This window comes from Nanorana parkeri, unplaced genomic scaffold, assembly GCF_000935625.1.
Source record: "Nanorana parkeri isolate BGI_ZX_2015 unplaced genomic scaffold, ASM93562v1 scaffold177, whole genome shotgun sequence".
NCBI lineage: Eukaryota > Metazoa > Chordata > Amphibia > Anura > Dicroglossidae > Nanorana > Nanorana parkeri.
The window spans coordinates 1,543,550-1,570,307 of record NW_017306445.1 but is presented as its reverse complement, the minus strand read 5'-3'; the positions used below and the strand labels follow the sequence as shown (position 1 = coordinate 1,570,307).

Sequence of the window (26,758 nt, the reverse complement as noted above, 5' to 3'; positions counted from 1 at the left end):
AAGGTCACAGGAGAGTTATTCACCAGGGATATGGAAGCCTGTAACAGATATTCAAGCCTGTAAGAGAGGATCAAACCCTGGAATAGACTTGTCCTATAAGGCCCTGTTCACACCAGGGCGGTTGTGGATCAGTGCGGTTTCTGTGCGGATTTTAAAAGGGCGGATTTGGGTGTTTTTAATTGTGTTTCAGTGCTGAAACGCAATTAAAAATGCCCAAAACCATGCTCAACAGCACGGTTTCATTGAAAGAAGTATGGAAACCGTGCTGATTAGCGCGGCAAAAAAGGGTCGAACCACCCTGGTGTGAACGGGGCCTAACAGAGGATGGAAATTATTACATATTTTGTACATAAGATCTACACAACCAGTTTAGAAGGAAATATAAGGCTGGGTACACACCTTCCAACCATCGCAAGGCTTTAGTCTTGCGATGGTTTTAAGGTAATTTAAAAAACGTACGATCTGCCTATGTTGGACAGGCAGATCGTACTTGCGATGATCGCAAGCCCCACCCCCCTGAGGGGCGGGCTTCCGATGACCGCAATGCATAACGGGCATTGTGCGCTTGCGCACACCGGCCCGTCCGGCTTTTATCTTACGAACATGCTGCACACCAGCCGAACATCGTACGATGCTCGGCGGGTTTTTGAACATGTTCCTAAGATAAAAGGTGTGCGACCTTACAGTAGTAGAGGTCGCACGGCTTCCACACACCTTACGATAATCGTACGATCGCGGGATTTCCCACGATTATCGTACGATTATCGCAAGTTGTGTGGGCACCTTTACAGTTGTTCTCTGGAGATGTATTTCTGTCCTTGGAAAATCTACAACATATTCCCTATTTTTCTTGGTGATAAAAAAAAATCAACAATAAAAAAAAAAAATCTGTACACAGTATTTGTTGCTCTATTTTGTTTTTCAAACAGCCATATTTTTGCGACTTCTCCAGCCACACGAGGAGCCATCAATGATGACACATTCCTGCTCAGATCTACAACTTGTATGGTCGAGTCAGGCCTGTTGTGCTTTAATTACAGAAGGTCATTGATCTAGATGAAACTGTCAGGTTTAAAGTCTATCTCCAGGTTAAAAAAAAAGAAAATCTACCCTTGCATTGGGGGGGATATGTAAAGGTCTATTACTTACCTAATCCTCACTCACCTGGCGTCAGAACTTACTTCTCTCTCCTCCGCTCTGGTCTGAGGACTGTCCCTCGCTGTCCTCATGTGATGATTTCAACAGACCTCTGACCACCAAAGCATAGGGGCGAAGAGGCCATGGGTGTCGGTCTTGGAGCCTGCAGGAGTGGGGATTATGTGAGTAAAATTGTTTTACACAGCATCCCCAGACATGAACGAGCAGTTAATCCTTCCAGTGCGAGGGTAGCCCCACAGCAAGGGTAGTTTTTTTTTTTTTTACCTTGAGGTGAATTTGAAACAGCTGAGAAAAGAGAACTAGTGTTATAAATAGCAGACAAAAGGTATTAAAGAATATTTACATTTCTTTTTCACCATCATCAATGACTACTGTACAACAGACAAAAGTTGTTCATAATGTGATTTAAAGTTGTTCATAATGTGATGTAATGCTCTTTCCTTCATTCCAGACACCTACCTCACACACCTTAAACACTACACTGCTTGCACATAGCAGCACACCTGCTTTTCAATCAATACTCATGAAAATGCCCGGATACAGAAAAAACTGATGCCGGCGCTTTACATTTTCAAATTGAAGCAGCTGCCTTGGGTCTCGCTCTTGCTGGGGACCTCGTGACAGTCTTCTTGGGAACCACGCCAGTTCACAGCGCTTTTGCCGGCCCACACCTCCCCCCGTTTTGAGACCCTCCGCACCCCTCCTGAGACACTCTCTAACAAACATAGCTTTCTGATTGTAGCATTGATATAAGAAACGGTTTCTTCACTATCCAGTCACAATCTTGACCAAGCTGTATTGCTTTAATTGCAGTGGAGAAGTGTTAAAGGAGAACTATGGGGTTAAGGCTTTTCCCCATAGTTCTTCTTAGGGTAACGGGAGGACACAAACTAGCGTCCTCCCATCACCCTAGACTCAGTATACTGCGAGCTGTAGTTTGCGGTATACTGAGGCGCCGCAGCTGAAGCGGATCCCGACAATTATGTCTGGATCCGCCAAGCTGCGTGACTGACAGCTGGCTCTGCCTATCTAGAGGCAGAGCCAGCTGTACCCGCCCCCTCCCCCGTCCGTTCCGCCAGTCAGCCGGTATGTGTTCGCTTACCTCCCGATCTACTGAGCCGATCTGTGACAGTCTCATTGTCACAGGTCGGCTAGAACTATGAGGTGAGTGAAAAGCACTCACCTAATAGTTCTTCTTTAATGATCAGAAACTTGTATAGTGTCTAGCAGGGGTGTCTGAATAGAAAACTGGATTACTAGAACAATTTGTGACAGCAAAAGACAATACACAAATTGTGTTTAATTAGTATTCAGTTATTTGCACATGCTTACACTTTGATTATGAATATATTAGGAGCCAAATCGTTGTAGGTAAAACAACTTTTATAAACACTCAATGATAAGTAAACCTGTATGTGATCTTAATGCTTGGCGTCCATTTTAAAAATGTTTGGCCACATGCACATAGGGACATTTAAAACTGTACTCTTCAATAAAAGTTGTCTAGCATATGGACGCATTTAAACACATTCCACAGTAAAGTATAACTACTTTTGCAGAATTGAAAAAGAAATTAGTTTAAAACACAATAAAAATAAATATGCAATAAACTTCCCAGTGTCAATCTCTACAAATTATACCCTTAGTTTTTTTTTATCACTAAACTACACCATATAGTACACAGGCAGTTCTATCCATCAAGTATAATTTAAGATGTACTGTACATATCTACTCCCTGGCATCTAAAAAACAGACTGTCAGGTCCATGTAACTTATGAGTCACATTATATGCAGCAAGTAATGGTGTGTCACACTATGGATTTACAGTCACTATGGAGTGAAAGCATGTCAACTGTGAATGTTTAGATCTCATTGATTGCTATGGGTTACTAAAAATAATATTGTCAATATTTATGAAAAGGTATAAAAGATATGTGACACAAAAGAACTACAGGACGAAAAGCTTAGTCAATGCCCTTCACAGATGGCAACCTTCCGGAAAGCTACAGTAAGGGAACTGAGAGCAACAGGTGTCTGGCTACCAGATAGGAATTATTAACATATAGCATATTACAGTTAATGCTCCAAACAGCATCATGAAATCATGGCATGTCATCACAAGCCATACCTGATCAACATGCTGCTCATCATGAACAAACTGCTAATAATAATTTTGTTCTGCTCTACAGTACTGTAACTAACACACACAGAAAACAAGATCATCATTTGCAAATAAAATCATAAATGTATGAAGAAAAGTAAGGCAGATCTCCAACAACCAATAGTGGATATTTTTGCAGAGGAGGATCATTCACTTTACAACTAATAGATCTCAGCAATGGAAAGATCATTTATCTGGTTGGAGTTGCTCAGCATATGGTGGATCAATATGATTTGGTGCAACTGTACACTACTACTTGTTGCCAAGCTTCTTGTCACGGTAGGTCAGTCATACTAAGATTATACAATTTCTTTATGTCAGTCAAAAGTCATATGTTTACCAACGTCAGCATATGGTGTGACTATTACTCTAGTCACATTGTGAGGAACATAAATAGCACAGCAGAAACTGAACCTTAACTGTCAACAGTGGATGTAGTGTCTCTTTAACACCAAAAAATCTTCCTACAGTGGAATAGAAGTAAGCCACACTTCTCTGCAATGCTCAAGAGTATCAGTTGTAATTCTTGGAATATAGTGAGATGAAACCAGTTCTTAGGGTCAGTCACTGGTCTTTCAGCATTCAGAAATATGTTGAATGGTGCTCAATTATTTTTTTTATATTAAATATTATTAAAATATTTTAGTTTTTCCCCAGTAAATGAGAAGATGCTTTAAATCGCGCACACTTGCCACATAAAATAGTATGGCAATAGTAAGAGCAGATTGTGAAATTTAGTAATCATGTTGAAAATAGATACATCTCATAGTTGCTTATAGGACCTTGTCTTCTACCAAAGTCAAGGAAAAACACGTCCAGAGGCAGAGTTCATTGTGTTCATTAAAGTAGAGCTAACCTAATCACTAAAACCTCATACAAGTTTTAAGTGACACTAAACTCAGGTGTTTAACCTTTCAAATGCATTCGAGTGCCTTAACTATTAACAAAAAGGTATCTTATTTGTGTATCACTCAGCTGTAGATCCTCAAATCATCTCTGAATTGGTGCTGACACTGTCCTTCCTTCCAGACATTGTCAGCGCCAATTCAGAGATGATTTGAGAATCTACAGCTGAGTGATGCACTAATAAGTTACAGTATTGTCAATGGTTAAAGGAGAACTATGGGGTTAAGGCTTTTCCCCATAGTTCTCCTTAGGGTAACGGGAGGACACAAACTAGCGTCCTCCCGTCACCCTAGGCTCAGTATACCGCGAGCTGTAGCTCGCGGTATACTGAGACGCCGGAGTATACCGTGGTATACTGAGACGTCGCAGCTGAAACGGATCCCGACAATTATGCCGGGATCCGCCCAGCTGCGTGACTGACAGCTGGCTCTGCCTATCTAGAGGCAGAGCCAGCTGTACCCGTCGCCCTCCACCGTCTGTTCCGCCAGTCAGCGCTGGCGGATCGGAGCAGGGAGGGGGCGAATCCAGCCCCTCCCCTGTCACGGTAGAGAGCTGTGACAGGATCGAGAGGGGAGCGAACACCGGTATGTCTTCGCTCACCTCCCGATCTACTGAGCCGACCTGTGACAGTCTCATTGTCACAGGTTGACTAGAACTATGAGGTGAGTGAAGAGCACTCACCTTATAGTTCTCCTTTAAGGTAGTTTGCATTTTTCAGATTTAACTCCTGAGTTTAGTGTCACTTTAACATGGTAATATTTCAAAAGTTGGCATAACCAGTTTTAAAACTGCACCTTAAATTCAAAAAGAATACTTGGTGATTCTGTTATAAGAGTCTTTATTTAGGAACTTCCTATTATGGTGTGACCACTGTCTTCCAAATGTCCAACTGCATTTTCACCTTGTCACACCCACTCCTGGTAGCCAAGCTGATGCAGTATGTGCAGGCATGGTCTACTGTTGTTACAATCAGAAAGTTAGTGCAGAGCGATGTTGGGCTGCTGATGCAAAGCCAGCAACATATACACAGCAAGTGGCTGAAAAAGGACATACACATTAGCAGATCTGACCACCCTGTATTTTTTTTTTTTTTAATCCGTTGAATTACAAACAAAAGAAAGTGCAGTAAAAAGTCAAGGCTGAAACTGATGCTGTGGTTGTTCAAAGGAAATACTATCAGCAAACAAAATGATCAACCTTGGCGAGACCATATATAGCCTATAAAACAGAACCATCCAATTTGGCTAGTTTCAGGAGACACAGATGCTGCAAACCATGTGCATTAAGTAGAAAGAGGGACAGAATCTACAAAGATGCACTAGAAAGTAGAGGCATGTTTTAGAAGCAAGGAAACATGGTAGAGCAGTGACAAGTACCATGTCGGGGGGGTCCTCCTAATATATTAAATGTTCGGCTTGAGCAGCAAGATAACAGACCCTGGGATTCACCCTGTACTTTTTCAAAATGTAGATAGCCCTAACTGCAAGAGATATGCCATTAATCATGGGTGCCTAACTCCCATATCATCATCACGCAAGAGCCACATAAATTGTACTGATACTTTTACATGAACATATCTACTATACCAGCCATTTCATATCCAACTGCTCATACATAAAACAATTATCGACAAGACAATTTTTTTGTTGACTGATAATTGGCAGTGCATGCACACTTACTTTTACTGTATTTTCACTTTTAATGTGGTTTTATTCATTTTTTTTCTAGCACAGATAGTGATTTGCACAGTACAATTGCTATTCTTGTAGAAATGTTCAGTGCATGAACTGATGGTTTATTTTTATAGCGGTAATTTCCTTGCACATATATCTGTGGAAGAAGAAATGAAGACACTTACGCCCTCTGGAATTCTGGTATGCTGAAGATAACCTGCATCACAGTGCTGAGGTAAGAGCTGTTCCCCTGGTTCTTAATACCAGTGTAGCCGGAGCCAAACATCGACTTCAACTTCAGTCCGGTCTCTTGGATGACTTCCCACTCACTGACCCTTGGTTTAATGTCATTATCCAAAGCACCATTTTCTGTCTATCAACGACAAATCATTGTTCAGACACAATCAGAACATTTAGAAGAAAAAAATGATAAGCACATACAGTATCAATGCATCTACAATGCTTTAATGCCATCACAGTTTTACACCTAAAAGGCTAACAGGAACGATTCACTGTCCTTAATAAATAACTTTACTAATATAATAGTTTGAAGGAGAACTGTCCCCCATTGAATTTTCTGTTTTCAGTTGAACTGAGAAAATTTCCATCCTTGCAAATGTTACAGCTCTCTGACAACCAGAATAACACATTCACGCTTCTCTGTTTTAGCAGATGCATTTCTAATTTATATCAATGGAAACCCATGAAAATGTACATCAAAATGTAATGCATTTCCATTAATTTCAATGTGAAATGCTTCTTTAGAAAAAAAAAGCTTGACAAGCATGAGTGGACCCTAATAGATCATGGTTTTCAGTCTCTTTTGTCACCTGCTGAATCTCAACATGCTACTATGGGTTATTTACTACAGGGTGGAGAACAAAGACAATCTATATCATCTTCCTTATAAGTGAATATATGAAGAATGAGATACAGCAAAGGTTTTGCTTAAAAGGGGATCTTGCCCTTCTGTAGGAAGTTTTGGGGTTTGCAATATTTATGGCACAATGTATTCAATTTCCATTTATAATATTGTACCTTAAGAAGCCCATTATCAATACAACTATCAGCACCCAGTTTTAAGTGACCCTATGGTCACTTTACAAGTGCTAAATGTTGAAAGGATAGTCAAAGATCAGCCATTGTGGTCAAAAGACCAGAATTCCCAACCCTACCCTCCTATGGAAACCCACTATTGGCCCAAAACTATGATGTGTGCAAAAGACAGGAGGGAGCAGACCTCAGCACTTAACCATGGTAGCTGGTACAAAATTAGATAATCGGGTGCCATTGATTTTGGGACTCCTGGAGTGCTCTATAGAATAGAGCACGCTGGCACATTTGGTGCCTAACTTTAATATCTCATGCCTGTTTCGGCTTTTGAATAGACCATTACGTCTAGATCATATATAAAGCTGGCGTTGTGGAGAAACACAGTTAGGAAAGGTAAGATACACATGTAAATAAAACAAAGTAGTTGTTACCCCCTGCATCTGTAACATATCAATGCCAAAATGTGCAAGGTGTTTGGCAAGGTGGGGATCTATCACAGCTTCCTCTTCATCAAATGAGTAGACATCTGGAAAGAGAAAAAATGCACATATTGTATGTGTGTAATGTATCTCAGATAATAGGGAGAACCTAAGAAGCATCTATTTACACTGTTAAACTACAGTAGCATGTAACATAACACCTCAATAGCTTGCAGAATGATTAAAGCGAATCTGTCATTGCAAAAATATACCTGCTACAGCCTCAATGTTCTGCCATTATACCTACTGGCTAGTGAGGTAGCCCATCATAATGAGGAGGGTAAAAGAATGTGTGGGAGGCCGGAGGGCTTGGCATTTAGATGCAATGGCAGGTACCTAAAGGCCAGTGGTTCCCACCAAAACTCATGACAGAGTTGCAGCCTAGTGACTCCCCAAAAATGGTTTGATTTTTATCACATTTGCAAGGGTTAGGTAAAAGAGGAGGGTGGAGAACTCTAATTTTACTACAGGATATTCAAGGCATAATGCTAAACAATACTACTACTACTTGTACTCAGCATCATAGCTAGTATGCTAGATATACCTTTTATTTGTTCCACACCATCCATTCTCTTGCCAGAGCAAACAGAGGTCTAATTCAATCCCACCCCACCTCATTAATCCACTGGAGTGAGTGAAGTCAAAGTAGCAGATTCACCTAAAAGGTTTTCTTTTCCCCACTGCTTATACTGTACTTGCCTACCATATACCAGCCCATTGGCCTGTTCACCCACAAAAATAACAGGTAAATATTATGAACTACAGGACTTTCTTCCTATACTCCCACCAAAAACATGAGGGCAGGGGTAAATTCCTACACTCTTTGTAAGCACCTCCCAACAATGACTTGGAGCTTGTAAAGAGCTTTCTAATTTGATCCAGCATGAAAAAAGGCTGGTGGGGATGTGAACCAATGGCAAGCACAGTATAAGAAGCTGAGTGAGGGAGTGAGCAATTTAGATGAAATAGATACAATAGATAAAATACTGTACACACACTTCCTCAGGAGAGATTAACTTTTCGGGCCAGATGGTCAGGAAACCTGCCAGGAAAGGTGTTTCACAGACGCAGCCCCATTTTATTCAGGAAAGGTAAAGTAAGCTTTCATAGTCAGGTGGTCAGGGCTATACAGTGAGTAAAGACATGTGGTGGTCTGCTTTCCTAGTCAAATAAATGTGTAAAACAACATTTTGGCTGAGCTCTCCTTGTAAGAATGCTAGTTGCCTAGCCGTCATGGTGACCCTCTTGCCCCAGTACTTTTAGGCTGGCCTTATGCTGGTAGATACTTGTACAAGCACTCATGCAAATATTCAATAATGCCATCATCTTGACAAATGTCATTCGAAATTACATATGATTTTGGCATTCGATTTTGGAATGAATGGATTTCCCCTAACGAAAACTACATTCACTCTTAAAATTTCATTAGAGAAAACTTTCTGTCACTGCCATTGAAAACAATTATGGATTTGACCAAATTTACTAGAAAACCGAACAAGCGATCTGAAAAAGTATGCAGATAAGACCTTCTGCATATTTGTTCTAGGCATCGACTCAAAATACTAAATCCAGTGAAGCAGCATAATAGCCAGTCTACTAGAATTTTTAGCAATGGCATTCTTCATATTTCTGTAATACTGTGCACAGCCCACAAAACACAAAAAAAATAGATTCACTACAGATGCCTCTGTAGCTCCTTGCTCTCCTCTCTGACATGCTGTCACAGGAGGCTGATCGAGCGGTGTAGGGAGGAGAGCTCAGCCTCCTGTGACAGCGTGGCATGTCTCCGCCCACACACCACTCTGCCGGCTGTCACACTTTCTCTCTTCCCCGCTGGGACACAGAGCAGCGCCCAGCGGGGAGGAGAGAAAGCAGGGATGTGTCGGTGTATCGGCAGGAAATTGGCACTTTCGGCATTATGCCAAAAGTGCCATTTTCGGCCGATATGTTTCGGCTGCCGATATATTGGTGCATCCCTACTAGATACCCTTTGGAGCACAGTAGTCACTCTCATCGAACAAGTGCACAATATCCTTAAACAATCTTGATAACACAAACTTAGAGTAAGTATATATATATATTTATTTTAAGATAACTGTCACATACCTGCTCCATCAGGTGTAATTGATCCAAGCCTAACAGCCAAAGGATACCCCATTTGCTTGTGGTGCTCTAATGCGTGACCATTCCCTCCACTGCCTGAGCAAAACCATCGTCCACACATCACTGAGCCATCTGTCAGGTTTAGCCACAGGTTCTCTCGAAGATCGCATTTTGCACACTTCCAGCCACTGCAGAAAATTAAAATATTCATGGGCTATTTTTTTTTTTTTTACAAACTTTGTTTTTAAGATCTGTCCTCAAAACACCAAACGATAAATTTAGATTTTAAAAAATCAGCTGTTTTACATTCATTACATTATTTTTATGCAAAGATACATTATACCTACATAGGGTAAAATTGTAACCTAATTCAATCACCCAGTGATTAGATCAGTACATGGCTGATGCTTCTGCACTGTCAGCACATGTACACTGTATGAGGCCAGTGACCTCACATATTTCAGATTTCTCAGATTGCCAGATTATCAATAAGACATTTAAAAACTTTTGGCCTGAACAGAACTTGCCTAGTTACATATACAGCTATAGTACTTCTCTAACCCATGCAGACAAGTCCTGTTCAGTTATTAAGGGTCAGGAACATCCAGTGGACACCAGCAGGGCAGCCATCACAAATTTTGGGGCCCCTTACACAGCTTTAGGCCTGGGCCCCCCCCCGCACCGCTGCCCCGCAGCGCTGCCACACTGAGCCAGTCACATTAGTCTCTGCACAGAGGAGCTTACACTCTAAAATGTTTTAATATTGTAGTTTTTTGAGGTTTCGCGCACACGCGCAATTTTAAGGCTTAAAGGAGAACTATGGGGTTAAGGCTTTTCCCCATAGTTCTCCTTAGGGTAACGGGAGGACACAAACTAGCGTCCTCCCGTCACCCTAGGCTCAGTATATAGGGAGCTGCTGATCGCGGTATACTGAGACGCCGCAGCTGAAGCGGATCCCGACAATTATGCCGGGATCCGCCCAGCTGTGTGACTGACAGCTGGCTCTGCCTATCTAGAGGCAGAGCCAGCTGTAACCGCCCCTCCCCCGTCCGTTCCGCCAGTCAGCGCTGGCGGATCGGAGTGGGGAGGGGGGAATCCAGTCCCTCCCCTGTCACGGCAGAGAGCCTAGTTACATATTAGATCAGTACACATAGACCTAGACCTAGTTACATATTAGATCAGTACATGAGAGAACGCCGATATGTGTTCTCTCACCTCCCGATCTACTGAGCCGACCTGTGACAGTCTCATTGCAAGAAAAGCACTCACCTCATAGTTCTCCTTTAACATGTTTGCTGTCTTTTTACGACGTGACCCCGCCTTTTATATTTTACCAAAAAATTGGGTAATAATAAATGTTTTATAGGAGAACAGTTTTGTTTTTTTTACATTTCGGTAATATTAAACACCACCAAACGAAAGCTCCATGAGTCCCCCAAAAAATGGTACAAAATTAGTTTCAGTACAGCGTTGCATGACGCAATAAATGTCAAAGTACTGCAGCGCTAAATACTGAAAAATGGCCTGGCCAGGAAGGGGGTGTAACACTGCGGACTTCAAGTGGTTAAAAAAATGTTTTTTGAATTTTTAATTGTTACTTTAATTTTTTTTTTTAAATTTCACACTCAGCTTTATTGCTATCACATAGGGGGCTAACAAGTCCCCTATGTAATAGCAAATATAATGTGACAGGTCCTCTTTATGGAGACATCAGGGGTCTTGCAGACCCCTGGTGTCACCTAGGGACCCCAAAGAAGCTGATGAAGCCGAGATCTGCTTCACCAGCTTCTTCTTCTGGCTCTAGGAGCCGGCGACTGTGTACTGTGACACCAGAAGTGATGAAATGCACCTCACTTCCGATGTCCAGTGATCGGAGGAGAGATCCGTGGCTAGAAGCTGCTGATCTCTCCTCCGATCTGTCAGGGGAGACCCTCCACACCGGTCCCAGGCTCACACGAGGGACAGATGAGCCCGGGAAGCTGACGGCAGCACCGGCGGCTGCAGAGGGGGACACGGCGCCGTATTGTACAAACGATCCGGCGTCTATACAGACGCCGGATCGCTTGTATTTAAACAGCAATCATGGTTAAAAAAAACCACACATATCACACACATATCACACACTCATTAAAAAACACACACATAGCTTCATTAAAAAAAAAAAATACACACACTCATTAAACACAATATACACACAATATAACACACTCTCACAACTAATAATAGTTCATTAAAAATGTCCCCCTCTCCTGCTTACCTGTTTTGCAGGAAGGGGGGCTGCATCCCTGGGCTTCAGTGAATAATCAGTGTGCTCTGCACTCTGGCTGGTGCAGACATACTAATCGCTCCCTGCATGTTAGCAGAGGCACCACGAGGAAACGATCAGTATGGTCTGCATCAGCAAGAGATGCAGATCATACTGATTCCCCACCAGGGAATGATTTTCATTTAATATATTGCCGTTTCGGCAATATATTAAATGGGATGTGGGCACTTGCCTTCAGTCACCTGTACGGCCGTCACCCAGGTAAGGTTTGCGGGCCCCTTACTTGAGTGTCGGCCGTACCCCCCTGATGGCGGCCCCCCTGGACACCAGTGGAGTACAGACGCATTGTATGGGCTCCATTAAGTTAGTAGGTGCAGACTTCTGAAGAGGAGGAATGGTCCTGCAACCCAAAACACCAGCCTCCTCTTGTCAACCACAACAGAACTAGTTAGAAAGGAATTTGATCACAGTTGTCAATGGTGAGTAAGCTTGGTAAATGTGGGTGAAACGTTAGACATGATGTACATAACTCACCTTGGCGGAATCTTCACTCCATTGTCTATTTGTACAAGCTTATTTGCAAACTTTGACACTTGTAATTCTTCTTCCCATGACTCTTGTTCCAACTTTCTAAATGGGGACTTGGAATTTAGAACAGCATCACAGGCAATGGTAACCTATAGAACAATACAATAAAACATTATCTAGAAATATTATCTAGGAATAATCCTTTTAGTTAACAAAAAAAATCATGATTTTATTATTTTTCACAAGTAGGTCAACTTAATTACTAAGCTGCTTCCACCTATTAATAGCATGATCCCTTATTGAACAAATGGATTATCCAAACTGTGTATGCTCTGTTCTTGTTCTCAGAAGTAAAAAAACAAGCATTTTCAGGAGATTATGAATAATAATAATAATACAATAGTGATACTTTATGGTCATTGTATGAAAACATACAACAAAATGTCAATTTCCATTTGCATTCCCTGAATGATGCATTAAAATTGAGGGGGAAAAAAGTATGTATTTCTATGCATTATTCAAAAATAACCAATTACTTTTAATTGTGTAGTAACTGATTCAGAACTACCATTGCAGGAGGGTAAATGCAAAAATGACAGGAACTAGAATGAGCCTTCACTATATTTAATGCTTTATTGACAAAAAGAGTATAACAATGCAATGATAGCTTCCATATTTTTTTTGTTTTCCTATTGACTGCTAAGGATAAACTCAGTACGGTCATCAGTTAGTACAGTAGGCTCATTAATAGATATGGGGTAAATCATGAGAGAACATAATGTATGTTCGGGTATCTCCACACTACCTATTAGTACAGAAGAGAATCAGCAATAAGAGAAGATGTTCCTTTTAATTTGCTGATCCTAATTGTTCATTCTTGCTTGTTCCTTGTTAAAGTGTATGTAACTCCATTAACCAATGAACTTCTCTTATTTGCTCCCTTTTACTCTGTTAAATATGCTATTAAAACTATTTTGTCATATTCGTTCAATAAATGCAAAACAAACACCCATTGACCATGTTAGGAATTCAGAGCCGTCCAAAGTCTTGTGCACTAATCCTGTGTTATCTCAAGAAGCCCAATTAGCCCCAGTTTTTATCTTGGAACTATAGATAAATTAGTCCTGTGCTGTGCGGGCACAATTCATTTGTTTAGTAAAAGGAGAACTGGGCACTGCTGACACCATTCTGTCCGCAAAACTGCCATGGGTTGTCCGCCCACTGCAGGAAATAGGGGCCAAGAGCACTTCTGACAAATCAACATTTATTTTTCTGCATTTAAAACTTGCATGTATTTTAGAGATGTACTGCATTTTTTTTTTTTTTTTTTTAACCAGGCATACACTTCAGAGCATTTAGGCAAACGACATAACACAACATGCCTCAATATTGTGCAATGGAAAAAGTACATCTGAAAAATTATAATTGCCGACCAACTATTTGTGAATGTTTTAAATAACCCACTAATTTTCAAAACATTCAGTGAATGTAAACCTAAGCTTTTAGAAGGATACAGACATTACTCCTTGGGCAATGCAACATTTTTCAGTGTTTATAAGTATTATTGTACAGAAGTAGAAGTTCTTAATATCACCTAACTCCATCATCTAAAAAATAGCACACATTCACTGACCAGTGCTGGCAGCTCCTCTATATTAGGTAGAGCAATTTCAAAGTGATCTGGAAATATAACAAGTTTAGCTTCATCTTCATATTCATAGTCATCACTGTTGAAATCAGAGTCAATTTCAAGATCTAAAAAAATACAAAACCAGTTATTTAGTTTTACAGAAATATTATTATGGTTAAGCCGTTGACTGGCTGCCTATTAGTCCATCACATAGCTGTAAAACATTTGTAAGAACACAAAGAAAAGTTTGGTTTGTACTTTTAATCTGAAAAACAAAAGTAAAATTAAAATACTAGTATGCAAATTAAAACCCAGCTTCTGCAAATAAACTTTTTAGTAGCCCCAAACCAAAGTAATTTCTTTTTTTTTTTATGTCTGTGTGCACCCATTGGAGAGATAATCTTCACTTCCTGTGTGGCCACCAAAGGAGGAAAAAAAAGAATCAAACCAATAAGTATGTAGACAGTGATAAAAATTCCACTGGTTCTAACCCTTTAAAAAAAAAAGTGGAAGTTGAGGGAACTTCCATAGTCATTTCCCACATAAATCAAAGGGAAATTACTGTGCAAGCACAGACAGAGGGAAGAAGAGCCTGGCTGGTAGGATAGTGAGCCATGGTTGTAAAAACTCAGCAAGTATGCAGGGTAGTTAAGGCCAGGGTGACAATCAGGATGGGTATACTTACCCTTTAAGCACCATTTACTGATAAATCAGTAATGCAAAATAAGCCTATGAAAAAACGAGGGGAATTTATCAAAACTGGAGCAGACAAAATCTGATGCATCTGTGCATGGTAACCAATCAGCTTCTCTCTTTTTTTCAAATCTTAACTGAACAAGCTGACTGGTTGCCATAAGCAACTGCTCTAGATTTTTCTGCTCCAGTTTTGATAAATTCCCCCAAAGATGTTTATTTGCAGAGGAACAGCTTTTGCTCCTCTCATGTGCATGTGGTCACTCCTCAGCCTGTCCCCCCACTGACAGCCATGACATGTTGATGTAAAAACACAAACACAACATCCCACTAATTTCAAACCTTCTTAAAAGAAAAAGTCACTATTCCCATTCAGGGCATCTCAACCTGTTTAAACCCTAAAGTCAAATGGTGTCTGAGCTTAAACAGGGGGTGATGTCATGGCAGCCCCCTCCTCTTCATCCCACTTGACAATGTTTGGGCCTCCCCCCCCCCCCCTGCACTGGAAGCCCCACTAAGCGAGGGCTCCTACAGTGTATTGAGGGGTGGGGGTGGAGTGGAAGAGTAGCTGGGTAAGTATTTATGCTTAGGGGTTGGGTTGTGGATTGGCAAAGTGACAGTGCCTCTGAAGCATGGAGGGCACAAACAGTGTCCATTTTAGGAATTCAGCAATTTCCCAAATGGGGACTTCTATGCAGCAATGAGTAAATATTGAAGGAAGCCCCATACATTTATTTGAGTTGTTCTCACTTTTTCATACATTTTTTACAGACACACCCTATACATTTATTTGAGTTGTTCTCATTTTTTGTTACATTTTTTACAGACACATACAACAGGGAGTCTTTGGCTGACTTGATTGAGACTGGCATCCTTGTGTGATACTATACTTTTTAAGAAGGTTTTGCCAACCTCCTACAAAAGGCTGCTTTTAAATGCATTCAATATTCAAAATACATCCCAGTTTGAGTGCTCAGATAATTAGGGAGTGGGGACACATTACAGAGGTGCCTTATCATGGTTGTATGGCATCACATAGATATGTAAATGTTTGTTATAAAAATCTGTAAACATTAGAAAACAGTTCATATGTAGGTTTTCTGTGCTGGCTAGCGGGATTTAGTGCTGGGAACATTTCACTGGCTGTGAATTACCCCATTCACGTGCACTTTTATCCCGAATAGTTATAACCTGACTTGAGCGGCTACTGCTTTTCAAATTTGTTGACAAAGTAGAGCAGCTGAATGACTTCTAGGTAAAAGTGAACTCCGGGAAAAAACAACACAGCAGATGCAGAAGACCAGAGCAGTGACGGACATGCCTGCTGTAGAATTAGATCAGCTAACAAGTGGCCATCATTGCAGCTATTATTAGTTCTCTTAAGGGACTCAAGATAAGAATGGTTCCTAAAAAAAGGCCTACTTAACTTACAAACGTTTACAGAAGTGGAAAGTTGGATTTATTTATACAGGTGAAACTCGAATAATTAGAATATCGTGCAAAGTTCATTCATTTCACTAATGCAACTTAAAAGGTGAAACTAATATATGAGATAGACTCATTACATGCAAAGCTAGATAATTCAAGCCGTGATTTGTCATAATTGTGATGATTATGGCTTACAGCTCATGAAAACCCCAAGAACCCCAAATCCACAACCTCAAAAAAGTAGATTATTACATGCAATCAATAAAACAAGGATTGTACATAGAACAATATCGTATATCGTACTTACTGCAATTTCTTTTGCACGATATTCTAATTATTCGAGTTTCACCTGTATATGATTGAAGGTACTCACCGACATAGATAACAGTATGTATGTAGCTCTATACAAGCACCTGGAAAAAAACCTCTCTTAATCCCAACTTAAGGCCATGGTTAAACATATTGTTCAGCTAAGCATTGATACATTCTTTAAATGGAACATGTTCCACGTTTACTACCTTTATTGATCAGAGTGCTCCTATAAGTTTTACAGAATTTATTATGCAGATGTTTCTTTTTTTGGCATCCATGAAACCAAATGTGCAATCTCAGACAGGACACTATCTGCATGGGGTTTGCAAACTCTTCTGTGCTTACCTGGGTTTCCTTCGGGTGCTCTGGTTTCCTGCCACATTTCAAAAAAATTATGGTGGGTTTATTGGCTCCTGTCTAACTTGACCTTAGTATGTATGCATGTGAGATAGGGACTTTTAGATTGTAAGCTCCTTGAGGGCAGGGACTGAAAATGTACAATATGTTAATGTACAATATGTAAACAACTGAGGAAGTTGGCACTATATAAATACAGTAATAAATAAATAAATAAAATAGTACACTTGATATGGTGTCCTTCCGTTAACTATTGCTGATGATCATATGTATCTAAAAGCCCAAAGTCATCCAAAAATACAGAAAATATAATTATCAGGAAAAAGGTTAACGCATCATAAGTGTACCTTTCCAGGAATAGGCACCATAGAGATCTAGACCTCATATTTCTAGCTAGGATAATCACCTTGAAGGTGCCGCTGAAGCCTCCTGAAGTTGCTATGCACATGTATTCTTTTTTGAAAATAGGGGTTGCAAGCGCTTCAACATGCCTGTCCCCTCCTCATGGCGATCCTCAGGTGTTACGGCAACAAGCACCGCAACGGGAAGCGCATGCTTACTCTCTCCACATCCTACTAATTTGGTATATTTAAGGAGGCTCCAGCCACACTGTCAAGAGGATTATTGTCGTGCAGAAAGGCAGAAGGAAAGGTCTTACTGCCTACTATATGCCTATTAGTATTTTTAGTATTTAGTATTTATATTTAGTATTTTTTTTGCTTTTTTTTTTTTTTTGCACATTACAATTCTGTAATATATTCATATTTTTTATAATATATTTTATATTGTTATCAATATAAAAATACAATTATCAAAATATACTGCTTACCTAAAAAAAGTTTACTATTGATGAATCTAGGAAGTGCTCCACCAGACGCTCCAGTTGCTTTCTAAAAATCAAAAGCACCATAATATTAGTACAAGTCCAACATTCATTTTGGCTGGTATGCATTAAAACCTGTTTCTCACAAAGCACATAAATGAAAAAAGTATAGCATGTAGGTAGCGGTATCTTTTATAAGTGAAAATAATGAGCCATTCCAGCCTCACAGCAGGTGGTGAATTAATAATCATTTAATTGTGATCAAGTGTAGGATTTGATCCTTCTACTCTAAAGAAATAAAAGGTTCCATATTGGTGATAATCCCAACATACCTGGGTTCAGTTCAAGGCAGGTTAGACTAAATTCACCTTGGTTCTTGTTCTAAAATCTGAACTCCATTGAAGTCAAAGGGAGCAGGATTTTAAAAATCCTAAATGCTCATTTTCTAGGCTAATAGGCAAGCAATCATCAAATAAAGGGCATGTGGAGCTGGCCACTGCCCTGGGAAACTAAACGTTTTAATAATTCCGTTTGGCAGGCAACAGATATTCTAATAATGATTAGAGAAGACCTCCGGACAAAACTTTATTATCAACTCTTGCAGTGGGGCTTCCCCCACACTGCAAGAATTAACTGCTCGTTTTGGCTAGGGAGGAAAATAAAGTTATAATCACCCGATCGTCTGAGCCGGCCAGCTGTTACAGTGCTCCCTCCTGCCTGTCTCCTCCTCTGCTGGAGCAATAATATGTTCCTTGGCGTTCTCACGTCCTATACATTGTGTATAGAACGTGATGACGCAGCGGAGGAGAAGCAAGCTGACTCAGAGGATCAGGTAAGTGTAACTTTTTTATTTTCCTCCCTAGACCAAAATGCAAGGGTTAGTAAAAAAGTTTGCCCGGAGTTCTCCTTTAAAGGGCAACCTTATAAATGCCCAATTCCTTGAAATAACATGCCCTAAACATGCCTGTGAGGTGGTGCATATATACAACCTACTACAGGAAAAACTGATATTTACAAAGACAAATAATGCTGTAAATTGCTGGTAAAAGACAGATCACCACTGCTGCATTCCTTTTGTAAACAAAGCGGCTGGGGATTCCCTTCATCTATACGGGATGCTTATCCATGATGAGGGTCTGGTACAGATGCCAAGAGAGTACCTTTTTTTTTTTTTTTTGTAAGTCACCATCCTTGCCCCTTTGTTTACATTCAGCTGTAACCCAGAAACTCACTGGTTGTTTGAATGCTACCATTTAGATGGACTGCTCGCCAAGCCTCCAAACAAGCAAAATTTGGTCTGCACGTGGGTTCAAACCAAACTGAGAGCTCATCCTAATTCCATATTATACAGATGGCTATTCAACAGAAACTACGGCTGTGTTCATGCCTTTGGCCTGTAGATATCACGATTCAGTTTGTTACATAATTTATCAGTATAATAATTTCTATAGTATGTACAAATTAGTTCCAGTTCCTGTTATGATATACTGATAAGGCTGCATATGTTTTATGAACACCTGAACTTGTAAATAAAGCAATAAAGTATATCTAATGCCAAAACTTTTTTTGACATTTTGGAAGCAGTCAGGAAAGGTTACCACTATAATTTTTTCTTTTTAAATCTATGTTCCATTTTAATTAAAATATATTTAAAAAAATAAAATTGTAATATTAATTTTAATTTATCATGGCCCTCATCAAAGTTAAAAATATAATGATAATATTAATAAAAATGTTTTGCCTTTAGTTATATTTAACTACTCTGCCTTCCTAACATGTACCTTATGGATTAGCTTCAGCACCCAAACTGATGTTTTCTATCCTTAGTAATGTTTGTTTGTTGCAGTGTTATCTAGATGACATTAATGTATATGGTCCAACTCTAGATTAAAACAATTTTAAAGTACTTGTGACAAATTGCATTGAAAATGCAGGATGAAACATTTTTTCTAAATGCTACTTTTGCCTGATATTGAACATTTGAAAGCTGTGATACAAGTACCTGCTCCATCTCACTTTCAGACTATACATGCTTTCTTAGTTCTCCCTTCATAGTTTTCCAAATGTATGCCCAATTAGGCCTCAGTTGGGGAGCCATTTGGAGCATTACTAGATTGAAATGGAAGAATGGTCTGATCAGAATACCCAGCACAGCTTTGAAACAGTTAAATAGCCAATTGTGAATAGTACAGGACTAGCATTATTTGTTCCTTCTCCACTTGGCCATGTGCTTTGTAGAATGTGTTACAGGTGTTTCAGTCTATGGCCTTGGTGTGGTCCTTACACAGTGCTACACAGAGAAGAAAAACGTTTGCATCCAGAACACTTGCAGAAGCAGTATAAAAGCATTCTACTGTAGAAAAATAAGCACTAGCATGTGTTTCAGCAACATATAAAAGGGGAGCATACCTGTGGGGTTGAGTGTTTACCTTGTGGGTTGTCCACAGTCCTTTAACTACACTGCTTACTCCAAAAGGACTAGGGTGAGCAGGGATATAAATAGCCAGATGGTCAGCAAGGCTTCTCAGTTATTACTACAAACTAGGCTTGAGAAATATTGCCTCTGACGGTCATGCTTACCCTACCTGCAGCCTAATATACAGGATGAGGAAGTTGAAGTTGTTGCATTTGTTGATATAGATGCAGTTATGGCATCTGATTTCAAACAAGCTTGTATTGCATGTCCAGCACAAGTACAATTACAGGACATTGTGCAAAGCACATGGCCAAGCTCAGAAAAAAGTCCAGTTGAATGACCTAGGTCGTTTGGGGAGCCCTCCGCACACCTCACAGCATTCCCGGCCAGATAAGAAAAGATGGTGCTCGCAGTGATATTGGTTCACGGATGGCGCAGTGCAGACATAGAACAAGCAGGGAATCACCAGCACTCAATAATGAAAGCAAAATATGTATGGACAGAAGCGTCATAGAATTAAAAAAAAGAACCGACGTTTCGGGGCCGCGCAGGGTCCCTTCCTCAAGGCAGAAAACATGACAGTTGAATGACCTTACTTCAGGATTAGACATGAACTGTCCTAAACTGATGACTATATTCTCCATGGATCTTATCGCTTACAAGTAATGGAGATCTTGAGAGAGTGTTTAAGACAACATGCACATGATGGTCACCCAGGAATTTTAAAAACAAAGCAAAGACTACATGAACTATACTGATAGCCAGGAATTCATGCCCAAGTACTAACTGCCATTTATTCTTTCGTTGTCATGACTAAGCTGCTGCAACACCCAATCTACAGCTGTAGTCCGTGCCATTTCTTGATTCATCTTGGGAGAAGCTTGCTATATATATTGTAGGTCCTTTCACAGAGTCATCTGTGGATTGCTGATTTGCTATGACATTAATAATTACGGTAAAGGCCAGAAATTGCATTTTTCTAAAATAGAACATATGGCACTGTAATTACATGTCTCTGTGCAGTCCTTAGCATGGAAAGTAACCCAATGGAACTAGTGTCTGACAAAAAGACCACCGTTTGTTTTTTATCATAGTCTGAATCCTTAGTTTGGGCAACAGAAATATTGTGCATAGAAAATGTTCAGTTTATTGCCCTCATGCAAATGGGGAGACTGAGAGATTTAACAAAAGCCTTAGAGAAGCTATTCAGACAGCAAATCTTACAGGAAGTTATAGAAAAGTGTTTACTACAGAGATCTTATTACCAGTGGAACTACTACATGGCAATCAAATGCACACTAAACTACATGTTGCAGACATTAGAAATCAAGATAAAAGTAAACCATATACCGATAGGAAAAATAGTGTGAGAGAAATACACTTTCAGCCATGATTTCTAGGTAGAATTAAGAACCTGGCTTATTGAAATTATTATTATTATACAGGATTTATATAGCGCCAATAGTTTGCACTACGCTTTACAGAATAAGGAAGACATTACAATCACAATACAATTCAAGACAAGATAGTAAGGAGGGCCCTGCCCGTGAGATGGGGACAATGCAAATTTTCCAATTTGCTTAAAGTGAGTCAACTAGGTGAACTAGAAGCTTACGCATATGGACGGTCTGATGGACACATATAGAATGCCAGTCAGCTTGTGCCTGTTAAGCAGGACTTTTCAGGGGTTTTCTTTGGTGGAGGACATTTTTGTATTCCTACAGATAACAATGAAACTGGGGACTAGGACCATCTAGGCATATTAAAAGAATTAGAAGGCCTTCTGTGTGAACCAATGATTATGTTATGTAACTGTTTTGTAGTGTACTTCTTTACATTTTGGTAGTCTGTATTTTGTCAACATTGTGGAAAAATAATTTTTTGTACTATGAGGGGAATATGTGGTGTTCCTACCTCTGGCTTGCAGACGTCACACAGTTGTTACATATATAATACTTTATATTATATGTACAAGTTACTTCCTGTTCTTGTTATGATCTACTCAGAAGGCTGCATGTGTTTTTGGACTTCTGGACTTGATAATAAGGCACTCTAACTATTCTGCCTCCTCACCAACAAGATATAGGGGCTCTAAAAAAAATTGATCTCAACCTGAAAATCAATTAGCTTGGCAAGCACTTGCTGTAGCTTCATTTATAGGTATACAGTCTATGTGGCTTGAGAATCTTCAATAAACTGTAAATATTCACTTCACCAATCAAGTGAAAAACAAATTTCTGCTTACTTTTTTCATTTGCATATAATTGGGTAATCACAGTCAAAATTAATTTGCGTTACGCATGATTAAATAATTAAAGTGAATATTCATACAATTGACTAAGTGAAGGTTCTCAATTCCCTTAGTAAATCCACCTCTATATCTTGATTACAAAATACTGAAAATGCATAGTGACAATCAAATGAAGGATTTACAAACATCTAAGTGGAACTCTGGCCAGTACATTTCTGCGCTACCTTCAACAGTCCTTTCTTCTTTTGAAAGAGGTTATTTGGAACCCCTTCACCTGTGCAAAGTTAAATGATGGCAAGGAGTTCCTCTTTGGAAGAATGAGGCTTCCTTACATGCACCTGTTTCAGGACTGTATGAAAGTAGATTTGAGGCTGGTGAAGTGCTCTGCGTTACTAAGTTTTTCTCTGTATCAAGAAAAACAGAAAAGCAATAGCACATGTGCCTAAAATAGATACATTCCTCATAATAAAGTTTACCTTTAGACCACGGGTGTCAACCTCAATTCATCGCAGGCAGCATCAGCATTATGGTTGTCCTCAAAAGGTCGGTTGTATCTGTAAGACTATATAAATGTATCTACTCTTTATCATATTAAAATAATTGCCTCTGCATTTGATTACTTGCTTTAGTAACAGCTTAATAACTAGCTCTGAAAGTAGAAGTCTAGGAAAAATAATGCCAGTGTAATAGTCCGCACTCTCAGGTGGCTGAGCAGGTTCTATAGCGACCTGTGCGGATTCTAGGGTGGACTATATGGGGTCTATGGTGGAGTGTGTGGACTCTCAGGTGGCTGTGCAGGTTCTATGGTGGGCTGTGCAGACTCTCTTGTGGCAGTGCGAGCAAGTGAGCTGCTCATTATGGTGGAGAGAATGGCTGTTCTCTCTAACCATCAATTGTTAACAATTAGTCTTAAGCTGGTCGAACACTACTCGAATTTCGATAGAGCCCTGCTGGCCTGGTCGAAATTCTAGCAGTGTGTGGCTCCGTCAGTACCCTCCACCACGCATTTTAACTTGTTTAGCCAGTGGGAAAAGACAGCCAGTGTATGGCCAGCCTTAGTTTTGAATGTTGTCACAGCTTGTGCCCACTCAGCAGAAGGCATAGTTTGTTTATGTAAATCTCTGCCACGGCACAGTGTACAGAAAGAAAAGTTCCTCTTGGTTAATCGTATTACTCCTAATTCAGACCTGACTTGATAAGACATTTTGAAAAAGATAAATGCAAATCAAAGCTCCTATTGTATCTATTTTTCTTTTTAATTCATCCTCATGTGTACAAGTGTTAGAGGTATGGAAACCTAGTAATTTGTCAGTGATTGCTTTATTCTGAGATCAAACAAAAGTAAGGTAACAATTTATGAAAGTCAGCTCTCTGAGAAAATCTTCATTTATCAAGTTCATGGTACAGCTAGTCACATTCAGCTGGACTTCTGAACCAGACCGGTTGTGAATTGCTGAAGATGTTTTGCAAATTTTCCAAGCTGCTTCTGAGCAGCTAATATCGAGTTACCCTTGTGGCTATAAATGGTGAGGTATTTTCCCAACACTTATTAGAACTAAAAAGGAAAGGCTTGGATAAACTGCAAAACATATTTAACATTGCAGAACAATGTGACTAACTATTGCTAGCCATGAAAGTCAGTTGGTTACCATAGATTACTGCATGCACTCACTCGAACCTTCCCTAAATTTTAATATGTCCGCTAAACTCCACACAAACAACTCACACTCCTAACTAATGAACACTCGAAATCCCTTCCAATCCAATCTTGGCCCTCCAGGAATAGATTGGATTGGGAGGGATTTCGAGTGTTCATTAATTAGGAGTGTGAGTTGTTTGTGTTGATCACCTTGTCAATGGCAGTCATTTCTCACTGTGCGTGTGTGCTTGTGGGTTTCCTCCCATGCCCCAAAGACATGCTGGAAGATTAATTGGCTCCTATCTAAATTGGTCCTGTATGCTTGTGAGATAGGGACCTTAGACTGTAAGCTCCTTACTTGCAGGGACGGACGTGAATGTGAGGAACGTAAAGCACTGCGTAAAATTGTACAAATAACTGTAATAAATAAATGTGTATGGTTGGTGAACATCATTGCTGATCAAGCATTTAGGGATGTTCACATGCTCATCAATTGGTGGCAGTTACATTGAGGTGGATGGCCTTCATCCTAGGTTGATGAGGGAGTTGTGGGTCGTCATGCCCAGTCTGTGGTGGTGGATGTGTGCGAACAATAAGTGAAAGAGAGCACAAGAGAGTTTCATAAACCTATCTTGCCACAACATATTGAGACAAATAAAGAATGTGTTTTAAAATATTGTATGGGAACAAAATCTGCCTGACAGAGAAATGAGTAGTGTAATTACACAATGCCTGCTTACAGCGCTTCTGCCACCCACACATCTCTCCTTACTAAGACCCCCGCACCCTCCTGACAACCTCTGCCCAATACATTAGGCCAGAACCGCAGAGTAGAGCAGCAGCACAGAGTATGTGGCAAATATGTCCCCCCCCTATATATTGTTCCTAGAGTCGCCACTGCTCGTCTTATAGGAATCATTAAATAAAACAGATTATGAATGCCAACTCCTTATGACCTGTGTCATGTGTGGTCTGCTAATAGCTTACAAGTTTATACTACTTTGCAAAACAATACAGAAACATCAGTATCTGCCTTCTCATTTGTACTGCAACAGCAATCCTTTCTACTTTCCTGACTCAGATTTTAGATCACATAATCATGTGTCCAGCATTTTATCCCTAGCTTCTCTGTTTATTTCCATGTGTAGCATGTGTGCAGCACATAACAGATCAATCTACCTTTGTGTTATGATGCCCTGTCTTGCAGCCCATAACGATAAGGTTAGGAGGGATTAGAAGTTGTTTTTATAACATGAAAATGTGACAGGTGGCTTTGCTACAGGCCAAGAATCTGCCTGCAAGTGGAAAGTCAGGAGAGCCTGCAACTGGTCTCCAACAGTTCTTAAATTTCTGGTGTTTCGGTAGCACTGTGTACACATAGGTTTGTCTTGCTGAATTTAACAACTTAAGGACTATGATAAAGTGGGTCACAAAAAGCGACAGAACTCTTGCTGATAGTATAACCATGTGTTGCTCCTTTGAGATATTTCTCTGCAGCTGTTTGTTCACAGACACAAATATACAGGAATGTTTTCAGGAGCACAGGGATTTCACTATGACATGCTTCAAAATTCAAAAAATTATATAAGTTATGAGCGTAAAACTGGCCAGCGAAATACATCAGATAAGGGTTGAAAGGGTGAAGAACAAATTAACCACCTTACAACTGTATAAAAGCACTGGCACCTAACTGATTGCCCAGGAGTACACAAGTTCCCTTAGGCCCCGTTCACATATAGCGAATTGTCGCGCGATTTCCGCCGCGATATCGCGCATTTTTGCCGCGCGATATCGCGAGAAGTCGCCGGCCAATGCTATTCAATGGAGCTGTCTTAACTCCATGTCGCTCGTCGCGGTCGCAAGTCGCTTCTACCGGACCCTTTTTTCGGATTTTGCTTTTTTTCTATGGAGCCCGACGGAGAAGGTCGCGCTACCGTCGCTGGATCGTCGCCCCGAAAGTCGCGCTATCCCGGCCGCTGCAAAGGTATGTCGCTATATGTGAACGGGGTCTTAATGAGTACTTAGTAGGGATGCACCGATACTAGTATCAGTGTCGATGCCGAGCATTTGGGAGAGTACTCGTACTCGACCAAATGCTCTGCTACTTACCCCCAATCCTGGAACTTCCGGCAAGAGAAAGGTTTCCTTTGACCCGCAGTGCCGTAGGGGAACATGGAGGCGGGCGGCGGGTAGCTAAAGTACTTAGCAAGGTCAAAAATCGGATCCATTAATTTTAGTTTTTTCTTCCAACGCAAAATGGAGGAAAGAACTGGACGGACATGGATGTTACAATGGTGACATGCAATACTTACCACTCTGATCATTTTACACATTGCTGAACAACTCAATAATTAGGGGGAATAAAACAATGACAACATAAATAAAAGATAAAACATTAGAGATGAGAGCCAAATACCTTTAGGACCCAAAATGAGAAGGAACTGATAAATTAGTTAAAGCAAACTAATACAACTGAGGAGTTATAGGAGCTAAAACAATGACACTAAAACATACATAAAACAATAACAATGACAGCCAAAAAAACTTTACAAACCAAACGAAAAAATGGACTGATAAAGAAGGCCGCACCCCCCTTAATAAAGCTGACAACAGCAATGCAATCTTCATTTATGAACCAACAATCTTCGTAATAGGTACTTTCCTTCATTTATGTTTTCTGCATCAGGGCAAGATCTCCTGGAATCCCAAGGGCCACTCCTAACTCCTTGGCTGCTCAAGCTAAAGTAGCCAGTGTCTCCAAACTACACAGGACAGAAGTGTATAGAAATCTTCCATAATGGGACACAGATGGCAAGAAAAGCAAAGAGGGGTTTCAATTATTTCCTTCTCTATCCAAAATGAAAAAGAAAAGGTTTGGTTTT

General features: G+C 40.2%; 1 protein-coding gene across 1 annotated transcript in view; it reads right to left on the bottom strand.

The window, feature by feature from the left end:
- USP13 (ubiquitin specific peptidase 13 (isopeptidase T-3)) overlaps positions 1-26,758 on the bottom strand; it is a 73,555-nt gene that overhangs the window by 31,296 nt on the left and 15,501 nt on the right. Inside the window, exons 3-8 of the mRNA XM_018554890.1 lie at positions 17,577-17,637; positions 13,961-14,082; positions 12,334-12,476; positions 9,537-9,721; positions 7,383-7,477; positions 6,084-6,271 (exon numbers count right to left, since the gene is read on the bottom strand). Coding sequence (XP_018410392.1) covers positions 6,084-6,271; positions 7,383-7,477; positions 9,537-9,721; positions 12,334-12,476; positions 13,961-14,082; positions 17,577-17,637 — 794 coding nt within the window. The remainder of the gene's footprint in view (positions 1-6,083; positions 6,272-7,382; positions 7,478-9,536; positions 9,722-12,333; positions 12,477-13,960; positions 14,083-17,576; positions 17,638-26,758) is intronic.